Raw genomic sequence first — 14,817 nt, 5'->3', positions numbered from 1 at the left:
GTGAATCACCGCTTAGCTTTCAGAACAGTTGCTCTACTGAGAATGCCCTTTATATGTTCACTCACCAATTATACACGCATTAAATAACAAAATAGTGCTGGTTGGTATTTTCTACGACATATCTATGGCATTTGACTACTCGATCACAATAGTCTCCTACATAAGCTGAGATTTTGTGGGATTGATTGTATAAGCAGCCAGTGGATAATGTTACATCTAACCAAAAGAGTGCAAAAACTTGTATCTAGTAATTCAACAGATGTCGTCTGGGGACATTATTCCCAAGGCTCAGTCTTAGGTCCGCTATTGTTCCTCATGTATGTAAACGCTCTTTTGTCTAACATACAACAAGCAGTATTAGTTCTTTTTGCGGTTGACACTAGTATTGTAATCAGTCCAAACATACAAGTAGCAACACAAGAAATGGTAAATAATGTATTTAAAAGTACCACTGACTGGTTTTCTATGAACAGTCTCACTGTTAATTTTTAAAAGACGCAACATATTGATACCTGCATCTAGAAGTACTGAAACTTCTTAATAAACATCTGAAACTGGTGAGTGAAACTGAATGCAAGTGAACCTGCTTAAACTGCGGAGTGAAACTGAACGTACTGTCACTGACCTACGGAATTTTCCCTGACGAATACAGCTCAAAGTTATTCTATTCATTTATGACCCACAATATACAACGCTACACGATCTGACTGCTCAAATAATTAACACAGAAGAATGGCCCTGAGTTAGAAGAAATCATAACAACAACCTATACATTTCATAAGACACTTACCTCAGAAAAAATCTTCGTTAACGAACTACAGCGATACAGCAAGCACCAATACAACCAGCTAAATAAAAGATTCTAACTAGTGTAGGCTCTAACTACTAATAGGCGTGAGGTTACCAAAGGAAAGATTTTGTTGCAGAGCAAACAATGTATTTAGCAAATTTTACCTTAGTAATGTGACATCCAGTTCAAATAATTATGTAATCGTCCGTGACATCTAGTTCCAAAAAAATTATATTATCATCAACAATCTTACATTTCCATGACGGACGCACGTCCAGACCGTCCGCTCGCGCTAACACTTCAAACCTCTAACCTTCATCACTGCTAACTATTAACATCCAACCTCTATCACTGCTGGCTATTCACCTCCAACTGCGAGTCCGACCAGCACAGAATCTCTTACAGAAGGCGCACACCGCTGTCAGAGTTATTAATGTAGTCTATCCCGCTGCCAACATGTAAACACCTAAACAGGCTACTTACATTACTACATTGGTGATAAGTGCAATAAAAGGAGAGAAGGTAGTAAATAGGGTTGAAACCTCGAAAGTCTTAGGTGTCGATATTGATGAGAATTGAAACCGGAAAAAGCACATTTTGGAACTCATAAAACAACTCAGTTCAGCCACAGTTGCACTCAGAATCATTGCAAAATTTGGAGAGACAGCTCAGTAAGATGACTTATTTTCTTTCATTAATGTCATATGGAATAATGTTCTGAGGTAACTCATCTTTAAGACAAAGTATGCATTGCTCGAAAATGTGTTGTAAGCATAATACATGTTGCTCACCCACAATCATCTTGCAGACATGGGTTTAAGGAGTTACGTATTTCGGCTATTGCTTCATAGTATATTTATAACATCATGAAGTTTGTTGTAAATAATGCCCTTCAGTTCAAAAGGAACAATGCTGTACAATGCTAGAAGAAAAAATGAAATTCATTACACCACAATAAGATTGTCTTTAGCACAAAAAGGAGTGCACAAAACTGCAACCATAATTTTTGATCGTTTACCCAGTGATATAATATGTCTGACAGACAACGAAGCAAAATTCGAAAATAATCTGAAAAACTTTCTCCTTCACAACTGCTCTTCCGTAGAAGAATTTCCGTAATTGTAATGTGTAAAAAGTGGTAGGTAGGAATTACTTACTCAATGAGTAACTCTCAGATGCGTGTATTTGTTTTGTACATATTATCTCTTTTTGCATCTTGCTACCTATGTCAAACAATAACTCCTTCAATACATTTAAGAAATTTGTAACACTTTTGTTAATTACAGCTTTGAACGTGCGCCTCACCGCAAGTAGCTCCATTCCATTTGTATTACTTGGTTGACTCATTTTTTATCCTAGTTTTTACTTCAGGTATAAAATAGAATCGACAGTCGCACATCTTCAAAGCTACTCTGTTACTGGACGGAAACTTGCACGTTAATAGTTTTCAGGTACAGCACGTTCGAGCTGCGTTTCGATGATGAAAGATATGAACTTGTGAAGAAATACTTATCAAAGAAGACTGGACATTAGAGGTAGGCGAAAAGTCATCTTTAATCACAGATATGAGTCTCGTTATCAAGGTCTTCCAGTTCATTAATTTCGCCATCCCTGGTTCAAAGTGCAAAAGAGTCCACCTGTCACTTAACAGGCCAGTATATAAGGCCCTGGAACGGCACAATGCGGCATCCATCCTTCAGACTCCAAAAGTCCAACATGATGAGACAGACCGTCCTGGTTCTGGCGCTTGCTGCCTGCGTGCTCGGTAAGTATCCCTGCTGGATGAAGACCCTCTCTCTCAGCTTCTGCAGACATTTTATTTAAAATTTAAAGCTTTGCATTTAGTTAAGAAAATATTGTTTTAATGTAATTACACAAAAACAATAAGACAAAAAAGCACGACATACCACGAAGGACTTATCCGAATGGTACGGGAATCGGTAGATGTGACGTACATGTACAAACAAATGGCTACAATTTCAGAAAAAAATGGCTGATTTTTTCACGAGAAAGAGGTTCATAAATTGAGCAAGTAAATAACACGTTGGTCCACCTCTGGCCCTTATGTAAGCAGTTATTCGGCTTGGTATTGACTGATAGGGTTGTTGGAAGTCCTCCTGATGGATGTCGAGCCAATAGTGTTTGAATGGCGCTACATATCCTGAAAATCCCGAGCTGGTTGGAAGGCTCTGCTCATATTGCCCCTAATGTTGTACTTTGGGAGAGACCGGCGAACTTGCTGGTCCGGGCAGGGATTGACAAGCGCGAAGACAAGAAGTAGAAACGGTTACCTCGTGCGAATGGGCATTCTCTTGCTGAAATCTAACCCGGATGCCTTGCCATGAAGGGCAACAAAACGGGGAGTAGACCATCGTCGACGCACAGCTGCGCTGTGAGGACGTCTCTGACGACAGCCAAAGAGGTTCTGCTACGAAATGAAATGGCAGCCCAGACCATCACTCCTGATTGTTGGGTCGCGTGGTCGGCGACCGTCAGATTGGTATCCCTCCGCTGTCCAGTCGTTTCCAGACACGTTTTAAAAATTGCTTATCGGGGATCAGTTCGAAGCGGGAGTCATCACTGAAGACAATTCTACTCCAGTCAATGAGGTTCCAGGCCGAGTATTCCCGACACCACTGCAAATGGGCTTGCTGGTGTAGTACGGTTAATGGTAGTCGCCAAAACGGACGCCATGAGCTCAGCTTCCTTTCTGTAGGCCGCCTATTAGAGGTCACTGAAGCACCAGTTGCCCGTCGGATCGATGATAATGATGAATCCGGGCCTCTGTGCGGCTTTCTTAGGATTGCTCCGTCTTCACGTCCTGTCGTCTCTCTACGACGACCGCTAGCATCTTTACGCTTTCGGCTATGGTCCACCTGCTCCCGCCAACATCGTTGAATAGTGGCATCGCTCGTATTCAGATGTGGAGCGCTTGGCCGATTACTACAGCCGTCTTCCTTGAGCCCAACTACATGTCCTTTCTCAAGTGCGGACATCTGTGTATCATGTTGATGCGCCTGTCAGGGAGCCAAAGTAACTGTTCAGTTGAGTACACGAAATGAAATTCGCTAAGACTTTATGCACAGGTATCGACGTGTTCCCTGTTTACTATGCTTGCCAGCAGTGAAGTTAAATTGTTCTAGTTTACCATTTTCCGTCGATACTTTTACGAATATCAATTTGAGAAGAATTTGCATAACTACTTCGTAGTTCGTCGTTTCTTTATCTTAGAGTATATTTGAGGTGAACAAGAGCGCAGTCATTTCTTGAGAACCATATACGATGCGACCACTGTTGGGTCTTACACCACTAATAGATGTATCGGAAGCGGGAAATATTTTGTCTGTTGCAGGAATTAAAGCGACGAAATTCCAGAAAAAGGGGACGATTTCTTATATGTATTTGTTTTTGATTCAGTATTATCACGCAACCCAAATACAACATACCCCTCGTTTGAGATTACACGCGTATGCAGCTAAGGACACAGAATAATTATTAGTTTACTCATACTGAGTGTCAAGGGGCGATCTGTATAACCTGGCACAAGATGTTTATCTTGTGCCAGATTACACAGATCTGAAGATGGTAACACGAATTTACCGAAACCAGTCATCCATAATACACTGTTTAATTGTGATCCTTGCTACGAAGTTTTTCTTCTCCTAAGAAAACACAGAATAGTCTCTGTGAACACCTCCTTCGTCGGCAACACTTAACGTTTCGTTAGTTTGTTTGTCATATATCAGACGCGGGCGGTGGCCCGCCTCACTTCATAGAGTTCATTGTGGTGTTTGCTGTGTTCCAGCGGCTGAGCTGCCCGTCCGTCGCATCCCACACAGCGGTCCACAAAGGAGGTTCGGCCGGGTACACGGACGCATCGTCGGCGGCTCAGATGCCACCTTAGGTGAGTTACTGCACCCTACATACTCCCAAAGACACCTGTTTATCGTCTTGTGTGCTTTTGGTTGGTAGCAAAACATGTGTGATAACGGGCCTGTGAAGACGAAGAATCTTGCAGGCCAAATTACTAGCAAGGTAACGTTGCTCAAGACGGTACGAGGTTTCCACAGCTACTTTTGTTGGAGCTTAGGGCAATCCATGAATTCAGCAGCTATGGATTTCTTTCACAAAGACAGAGACAAGTTTCACACAATGAGAGCAGCTTTAGCTTCTGGCTTCTGCATTACTTCAATGTCTGAGTCTACGACGAATGGTGCAAAGGAGTCTTGCTGAAGTCACAACCATTTCGCGTACCCACAGCAAATGTTATAGCACTAGTACGTAGTTACTACCCTCAGACTTCAAGAAGAATATAATAATTCCAATCCCAAAGAAAGCAGGCGTCGACAGATGTGAAAATTACCGAACTATCAGTTTAATAAGTCACGGCTGCAAAATACTAACGCGAATTCTTTACAGACGATTGGAAAAACTGGTAGAAGCTGACCTCGGGGAAGATCAGTTTGGATTCCGTAGAAATATGGGAACAAGTGAGGCAATACTGACTCTACGACTTATTTTAGAAGCTAGATTAAGAAAAGGCAAACCTACGTTTCTAGCATTTGTAGACTTAGAGAAAGCTTTGACAATGTTGACTGGAATACTCTCTTTCAAATTCTGGAGGTGGCAGGGACAAAATACAGAGAGCGAAAGGCTATTTACAATTTGTACAGAACGTAGATGGCAGTTATAAGGGTCAAGGGACATGAATGGGAAGCAGTGGTTGGGAAGGGAGTGAGACAGGTTTGTAGCCTCTCCCCGATGTTGTTCAATCTGTATAATGAGCAAGCAGTAAAGGAAACAAAAGAAAAATTCGGAGTAGGTATTAAAATCCATGGAGAAAAAATAAAATCTTTAAGGTTCGCCGATGACATTGTAATTCTGTCGGAGACAACAAAGGACTTGGAAGAGCAGTTGAACGGAATGGACAGTGTCTTGAAAGGAGGACATAAGATGAACATCAACAAAAGCGAAACGAGGATAATGGAATGTAGTCAAATTAAATCAGGTGATGCTGAGGGAATTAGATTAGGAAATGAGACACTTAAAGTAATAAAGGAGTTTTCCTATTTGGGGAGTAAAATAACTGATGATGATCGAAGTAGAGAGGATATAAAATGTAGACTGGCAATGGCAAGGAAAGCGTTTCTGAAGAAGAGAAACATGTTAACATCGAGCATAGATTTAAGTGTCAGGAAGTCGTTTCTGAAAGTATTTGTATGGAGTGTGGCCTTGTATGGAAGTGAAACATGGACGATAAATAGTTTGGACAAGAAGAGAATAGAAGCTTCCGAAATGTGGTGCTACAGAAGAATGCTGAAGTTTAGATGGGTCTAACACATAACTAACTAGGAGGTACTGAATAGGGTTGGGGAGGAGTTTGTGGCACAACTTGACTAGAAGAAGGGATCGGTTGGTAGGACATGTTCTGAGGCATCAATGGATCACCAATCTAGTATTGGAGGGCAGCGTGGAGGGTAAAAATCGTAGAGGAAGACCAAGAGATGAATACACTAAACAGATTCAGAAGGATGTAGGCTGCAGTAGGTACTGGGAGATGAAGAAGCTTGCACAGGATAGAGTAGCATGGAGAGCTGCAACAAACCAGTCTCAGGACTGAAGACCACAACAACAACAACAACGCGTAGCTACTGCCGAATTTCGAACCAAGGTAAACACCCTGGGTACTTTACGTTGCACTTTCTGGCTTTATTAACCTTTGCAGTGCCAAGGCATTTTCCAAAACGCGCCTAAACAATGCCCTCTCTTAAAAGAATACGAAAAACAGATTTCGTTAATTTCTGCTGAAATATGCTAAAAACATACTTTTTCAAGTGGTACTGATGAGTAAGTAGGATTCAGAACCTGACAATGCCTTGTAGCACACACGTAGCAATCTCAAATGCAAATGCAAATTTCGATCATTGTCGTTGGCTTTTACTCACAACACACTTTTTAAAGACAGACTGATGTGTAAGTATTGCACCTGGAAATACTGAATACGACGTTCATTAGGGAAAGGGACATCTAGTGCTGAGACTTAAATTTTTGCATCAAATATAACTAAAATATGGGAAACATATATGTGGAAGCTGGTAGAAGAATCAATTCAAAACATTTATTTTTTCAAAATTATGAAGTACAAAGTAACTGACTAGATTACAATATTTTCATAATGTGGGCATAAAGTACCCGCCTTGGTATTGCGAGGGTTAAGCGTCCTCATTGCTTTCCTGAATAGTATAGGGAGCCCCTTTGGCGTGTAATCATCTTTTTCATCAGAATAATCAGAAACAAAACGCCAAGTTGTGAGAGGCCGTGAGAGGTGGCAGAAGCCCCGTCTCATATTTCTATCTTACTCTGAGTAATTCGATTTTCCTCTCTAATTGCATGCGGTGAAACGTTGCTATTCCTTCACACGTGGACTTCCCACGCAGCGTCTCTTGTCACCCGGGTGGTCCGGTGACAGGCAGGCTCTGCTGATCTTGAAAGGGTTAAGCCGACAGGTGTGAGGGAGTCGAGTGAATGCTTTCCAGACGCCGACATTGTCATAATAGCGGCAGAGACACGCCCGCAGGGCCCTGGAGGAGCGGCTGGGCTAGAGGTTCCGTTACTTCGCAGAAACTTAGCAAAAACACTTTCTGGCGGGCTACCAGTGAGGCGTGGGAATGACTTGTGTACTCAGGCAGTCTTGGTGGGCAAATTCCCGCGTTTTCTGCAAAATCGTAACTGCGATTGGCTTGCTCAGGGCATAGCTCTGTGACGTAGCAAAATCGGCGCAGAAATTGGCGCCAAGAATCTCCATTGGTGGAATGGTAGTGCTTCGGCAATAGAGTGGAATTTTCCGCCAGTTTTCGAGTTGATGATTGGAACGTTTAACCACGGCCACTGTCGTGGGGGCAGGAATGTTATGTGTTCGGCTTGTAGGGTGCTCTTGAGAGGAGTCGGCTCTCGCCTTTCGGTCGGGGTAGGTTACAAGACTGAGCTCTCGCTGCTCTGGACAGGCTGCCTTCCGTTGGCTGTCTAATATACTCTTATTTAATTGTAACTGTTTGACGAAGTTGCTGAAGTTTCGACTTCAACGTAACTTTCCGAGTACAGTTGGCAATTGAGCATTCTGCGTACAAGCGGCCTATGTTGTCTGTCTTGAGCAGTTTTGGCTAAAGGTGACTGTATCGGAGTTACTGTGTGATTTTGGTTGTTAAAATCAATCACTGTACCGTCAGTGATGGTGTGGCGACCCTTCTTCGCCTCCCTCAGAGGCGCATTTGTATTGCTAGGAAGTCTTTAGTCTGAAACAACCAGACCAGGATAATTTGTTTCGAGTTATACTCGCGACATTGTCATCACCACGACGGGACGTCGAAGCAACCAGCCATCGCCTCCGGTACACCAGGTCGTGTTCTTGCAGTTAAGAAGACAGCTTGGTAGTGTATGTCCGCAACACCGGCAAAGCAGGCAATTTTGCTAGGTGATAATCAGAGCTCATTAGAGCGCGCCTGTTCGTCTTTTCTAACTTTGTTTTGTCTTGGGCGTTCATTGTCTGAGTTGTTACTACTGTAACAGCAGTTAATGTTGGGTTGGCTGTGTGTTTCTCTTAAGATTTGAGTTGCAAGGAATTGGCTCCACATACCACTTCGTCATAAATGTCACAATCTAGTTTAGGGATAACTTCACCTTCACAGCATTTATTTGAGTATCCAATTTGAGCCAATTTGATGTATTGTAAATGTTTCATGTGTTTTATTTATTATTTTGAGTTTAGTCATAATAAATCATATTGTTATTTTGGACAGAACTTTCATTCTGTTAATCGGTAGAGCAACCATATCATTTCTCACTACGTTAATGAAACTTTCCCTTATTTAACTTATATATCAATTTAAATTATTGCAGGTGCCAAACTCTTTTCTACTCCACTTGCAGGTTCGATTACAGTCAGTTCGCGTTTCTTTTTAATCCATGTACAACAGCAAAAGTCGGAGTTAGAATAGGGGGGTGGGGGGCTTAGAGCATCATTTACATATGTAGATTCTAGAAGAATTTAGTGTTAAATACACTGCTAGCCCCGTGAGGCTATGATGGCAATATGGCATCCATTCTAGACGCTCCCATCGAGGATGCAACTCATAATTTTCAGCCAGAAAGGGGGCCATGAGTCACATAACACAGATGAAGATTTAGACGAAAAAAAAAAAACAATGATGCATTTCATTTGCGGCACATCAGTGTTACTCTTGTCCGTTCTATAAACATGAATCTACAGTTCTCTGCAGCATACGTTTTCAGCTATTCGTTCAACTTGTGCCGTCCTGTACGACGGCGTCTCATCTTCTATTTAAGGTTTACCAAATACTATCATATTTATTATATTCGGTTGGTGCAAAAGTTTGTAGCATTTTTGTTTTGCATGTTGATAGTCCGGTTGCTATCGGTTTATTTATCGATTGTCATTTTTTATTTGTATTTTACTGTTGCTATCTCAGTTAGCATATTGTCATTTTGTCATTTGGAGATAGTGAGTGGAGCAGTGGACACTAGAAAATGGAGTGCCAAGTGGAAAAATCGAAACATTTCCGACATATTCTTCTGCCTGAACTCAACAGAGGGGTGACAGTAGCGTAGGGAGCCAGAAGCATTTGCACCGTTTATGAGGATAATGTCACCGGATAGAGCAGGGCAAGAAACTGGTTTTCTCGTTTTAAGAAGGGTCGTTTCGGCATTGGTGGCTCTACACGTTCATGAAGAAATTCAGGGTTTGATGAAGGTCGTTTAGACGCATTAATCCACAATGATCCACGTCACTGAACTTGAGAGGTGGCACATGTGATGAGCTGCGATCATTCCACCACCGTGCGACTTTTGCATGCAGTGGGGAAGGTTCAAAAATCGGGTGTATGGATGCTGCACACTCTAATCCAAAATCACAAAAACCAGGGGGGGGGGGGGGTGGGGGGGTGGCCAAATGTGCGTCTCTGTTTGCACGTCATCAACTGACTCGTGAACAACACCGACCATTCCTGTCCCGTATTGTGGTTACTGGTAAGGAGAAATAGAGTTCTATGCTAACACAATGAAAAGAAAAGAATGGTTGAGCCCAAATGAAGCAGCTACATGAGCCCAAACAACGCAGCTGCACTCTGTACAAAGACCAGCACGAATCCACAAAGGATAACGTTATGCATCTGGTGGAAAAGCGAGCCGGCCGGTGTGGCCGTGCGGTTCTAGGCGCTTCAGTCTGGAACAGCGTGACCGCTACTGTCGCAGGTTCGAATCCTGCCTTGGGCATGGATGTGTGTGATGTGCTTAGGTTAGTTAGGTTTAAGTAGTTCTAAGTCTAGGGGGACTGATGACCTCAGATATTATGTCCCATAGTGTTTAGAGCCATTTCAACCATGTGTCTCTGTTGTGTTTATTAAACTTATGGAAAAACACTACGAAATTACTCACCAACCAAATACATGCATATAAATGGTGTTCGCAGGCGTGTTACGTACGTAACATTTGTTCTTGTAGCCAATCAGGCTCTGTAAAACAGTAATTCTTAGAACTGGCAGAGAAACAAACGTCATCGACAAGGCGAAATCCATAAGGTTTCAGAATTGCACCGGAAGAAAGCTTGAATTCTCTTCTTGTCAATTTTGAAGAAATAAAGATTAGGGCTTAACGCTCTGTAGATGGTGAAATCATTACAAACTGATACCAAGATCATGTTAGGGGGGAATGGAGAAGGAAATCAGGCGTGCCCTTTCAAAGGAAACGTCTCGTGTTCGTATTAATCGATTTATGGAAGACACGAAAAGCTTAGATCCTGGTCCCAGAAAGGGGCTTTGTATGGCTGCTCTCACCGAGCGGGGTGGCGCAGTGGTTAGCGCACTGGACTCGCATTCGGGAGGACGACGGTTCAAACCCGTCTCCGGGCATCCTTATTTAGGTTTCCCGTGATTTCCCTAAATCGTTTCAGGTAGATGCCGGGATGGTTCCTTTGAAAGGGGACGGCCGATTTCCTTCCCAATCCTTCCTTAGTCCGAGGTTGTGCTCCGCCTCTAATGACCTTGTTGTCGACGGGACGTTAACCACTAATCTCCTCCTCCATGGCCGCTCTCCCGAATACGAGTCGTATGTGTTGTTACTAAGGTACGGCGCTCTGTATCGGTGGTATTGAGGGCTGTTAAGGGGGATAGGACGTGAAACGGGCCGACTTGGAGCAGGAGAGGCACCACAGCACATTTTATTTTCTGCTGTCTATACTTTTACAAATAAATTCATAAAACTTTGTCAGCATGACCAGGAAGGATTCAGGATTCACACTCATAGCAGTGGAAGTGCAAAAACATAACAAAATAAATTTTTTTTAGATACGAAATTTCATCATTTTTTCACTTACTGTTGGCTGCATTTGGTGCTATAGCTACATTTTTCTTCACAAGTAAGAGAGATTCTTTGATGAATTTTGCACAGCATACAAACCATACTTACAAGTGTATGAAACTCTAGAATTTTCCAAATCTATTATAAACTGTGGTAAAAATTGAGATAATTAACTACAAAATTTGATTATTTTCTAAACATAAAGTTTAAAACGTAACAGCTCATTCATTTTTTCATAAATTAAATAGATTGTAGAGTTTCAGACACCTGAAAGTATGGTTTGTGTGATGTGCAAAATTCATCGAACGGTCTCTCTTACTTATGAAGTAAAGTGTACCTATAGCAACAAATGCAGCCAATAGTAAGTGAAAAAATGATAAAATTTCACATGTAAAAAAAATTATTGTGTCCAAGTCGGCCCGTTTGACGTCCTACCCCCCTTAATGTCTCTCTGTGGTGGTGTCAGATGCCGTGCTTTTATAAGGAGTGTGTGTGTCGACTACAGCAGCTGTCTCCGCCTGTGCAGGCCAGTTCCCGTACCAGGTGTCGCTGCAGTGGGTGATGCTCGGCATCGCCTCCCACACGTGCGGTGGCTCCATCGTGTCCGCCAATGCTGTCGTCACGGCGGGGCACTGCCTCGACCCGGCAGTCGGCGGCTACTACGAGGTGAGTGGCTCACACAGCGCTCAGCTGTCACAACTAGGCGCCAACAGAAACGTCTGCCAAGTCTGTCTCCAACAAGAAGGAACAGAAAATTTAAACGTTGCCCACATGTAGCACGTTCTAGACTTTCCTGCAACATTCGGTGCAAGAAGCACAAAATCTTACTCTAGAGGGTCATCATCATCATTATCACCATCGGAATGTACATAATAGGATGCGCTTTTTGGTCCGTTCCGTGTGCTTCATAATTGGTAACGCTATCTCTTCATTAGTGTTCCTGAAGATCTTTCGCAACTTGGTTTATATTGGTTTAATGATACTTGCGTCTGGCATTCGGCTTATGCGTTTTTTCCACCTTATCTGATACTGTGTCACTTATGTTGTTCGTATTTTGTACAGCTATAATGTCATAATTACTCTTGATATCCATTAAAGTACATCCACTCACGTGTCTAATGAAGTTCATTCCACTCGCTTGTACCTCTTTTTGTAAGGGTCTAGCTTTCGTAACCATACAGCAGTGCCTCCCGAGGACAGCCGCTTTACCATGGCGAGGAGGTTTGTGCACTCCGTCAGGGCTGCCAATCTTTTTTCAACGAAATCGGGACTTTTACGAAACCTAGACAAAATGCACATACGACTTAGAATAGAATTTACTTTCATCTGCGTTGTCGAGGTCCACAGTTGAACAGACGTTCTCTGTTTTGCAATGTTTATGTGTTCTCTAATTTCATTTTCATCTTCATGATAAACACGGAAATACGAGAGGTACACAGTTTTGTGTTGGCAGAAGAGCCAACGAGTGAAGGGCGAAATGCACGCGTTTTAGCTCACGCAGGCTGGCGTGAGGAGGGAAGAACTATACTGACGTGAGATCTGGAACATGACAAGGAATGATAATCCAGAAATCGGTCACAATTAGTTTGATACTTAACTTTAATCCATTAATGATGAACGTCGCTCTTGACGGTACATGAATCACAATATTATCTGTTCAGAAGACATTCTTGAAGTAATTATAGTAACTGAATATGGCGCCTTGCTAGGTCGTAGCAAATGACGTAGCTGAAGGCTATGCTAAACTGTCGTCTCTGCAAATGAGAGCGTATGTAGACAGTGAACCATTGCTAGCAAAGTCGGCTGTACAACTGGCGAGTGCTAGGGAGTCTCTCTAGACTAGACCTGCCGTGTGGTGGCGTTCGGTCTGCAATCACTGATAGTGGCGACACGCGGGTCCGACGTATACTAACGGACCGCGGCCGATTTAAAGGCTACCACCCAGCAAGTGTGGTGTCTGGCGGTGACACCACACACAGTCCAGTGGGCATCATTATCATATTCACCTTTTCGAAGCCACGAGTAAACTTTACACGGTTCACTCGCGAACTTAGTTTTCAACTTTTGTTTCCTTTTCGACACAGACACTTCCCTAGTTTCGCTGTCTGCTGACGAATTCATATTTGTGAAAATACCTCACGAACGAAACTGCACAACACAACTTAGTTGTTCCTGCAGAGAATGACTAAGCACTGCTATGGTCGACTTCGGACTAGCTACTCGAAAACAACAGCTGTTGAGTCAGGTTTGCCAACTTAGCTCTGTGACTAACACTAAAAGCAGAATTTTAAATTTCAGGAACTTTTACAAGATTATCCCTCAGTTTTAACTCCATACTGAGCAATTTAAAGCGGAGACCACAATATTAAATGAAATATTGTCCATTTTTATGCGATCGCGAGTTTTTCCTGTCCCGACAAATTTTATCGGAAGTTGAACAGACGTTCTCTGTGTTGCAATGTTTGTGTGCTTTTTAACGTCATTTTCATATTCATAAGAATCACTGAAATTTGAGAGGCACACAGTCCAGTGGGCATCATTATCATATTCACCTTTCCGAAGCAACGAGTAAACTTTGCACCGTTCACTCGCGAACTTAGATTTCAACTTTTGTTTCCTTTTCGACACAGACACTTCTTTAGTTTCGCTGTCTGCTGACGAATTCATATTTGTGAAAATATTTCACGAACGAAACAGCACAATACAACTTAGTTGTTCCTGCAGAGATTGACTAAGCACCGCTATAGTCGACTCCGGATTAGCTACTCGAAAACAACAGCTGTTGAGTCAGGTTTGCCAGCTTAGCTGTCTGACTAAAACCAAAAGCAGAATTTTAAATTTCAGTAACTTTTACAAGCTTGTGCCTCAGTTTTAACTCCATACTGAGCAATTTAAAGCGGAGTCCGCAGTATTGTGTGAAATTTTGTCCATTTTTATGCGACAGCAATTTTTTCCTATCCCGACAAGTTTTATCGGAAGTCGGGTTTTCAGCTGGATATTCGGGACAGTCCCGCCTAAATGGCAACCCTGCACTCCGCTACGACCCAGGGAGCAGTGCTGGTGCGACCTTAAGCTTCTGGCAGGACCACCCCAGCCAGGCAGGTTTCTTGAGCAGGAGTCAGGCGAAGAGCGGTCCAGCACCTCTTTAAAATGATCTACTGCACGTTCTTGTACTCCAATCCGAACCATATTAATTTACCAGTTTTCCGAAGTGATCCTCTCAGTTTTCCAAATGGTTCAAATGGCTCTGAGCACTATGGGACTTAACATCTGAGCTCATCAGTCCCCTAGACTTACAACTACTTAAACCTAACTAATCTAAGGACATCATACACATCCATGCCCGAGGCAGCATTCGAACCTGCGACCGTAGCAGCAGCGCGGTTTCAGACTAAAGCGCCTAGAACCGCTTGGCCACAGCGGCCGGCCTCTCAGTTTTTCTCCCTGTCATGGTCGACTGGAGATCTGTCAGTCTTTCATCGTGATTTTAAAACTGCTAGTTTCCAGTGATTAATTGTGTTATTCGTGGCTTCACTGCTCGCCAGCCTCGAAATATGCTCCCTAGTTTTCTGCTTATATCTTTGACTTTGGAATTTATTCACGTGTGGTGAATACACGAAGAAAATTCTCGCGCATTTTTTGTATCATTCTGTGAA

General features: G+C 42.7%; 1 protein-coding gene and 1 non-coding gene across 2 annotated transcripts in view; both read left to right on the top strand.

The window, feature by feature from the left end:
- The window catches only part of LOC124593761 (transmembrane protease serine 9-like), a 108,133-nt gene that overhangs the window by 82,185 nt on the left and 11,131 nt on the right, over nt 1-14,817 (top strand). Inside the window, exons 8-9 of the mRNA XM_047132113.1 lie at nt 4,596-4,694; nt 11,688-11,827. Coding sequence (XP_046988069.1) covers nt 4,596-4,694; nt 11,688-11,827 — 239 coding nt within the window. The remainder of the gene's footprint in view (nt 1-4,595; nt 4,695-11,687; nt 11,828-14,817) is intronic.
- Nucleotides 10,631-10,713, top strand: Trnaa-cgc. The gene has a single exon. It is a non-coding gene; the product is annotated as a tRNA-Ala (tRNA).

This window comes from Schistocerca americana, chromosome 1 (genome assembly GCF_021461395.2).
Source record: "Schistocerca americana isolate TAMUIC-IGC-003095 chromosome 1, iqSchAmer2.1, whole genome shotgun sequence".
Lineage (NCBI taxonomy): Eukaryota > Metazoa > Arthropoda > Insecta > Orthoptera > Acrididae > Schistocerca > Schistocerca americana.
The sequence above is the reverse complement of the archived record's forward strand: the minus strand, read 5'-3'. Positions and strand labels throughout refer to the sequence as shown.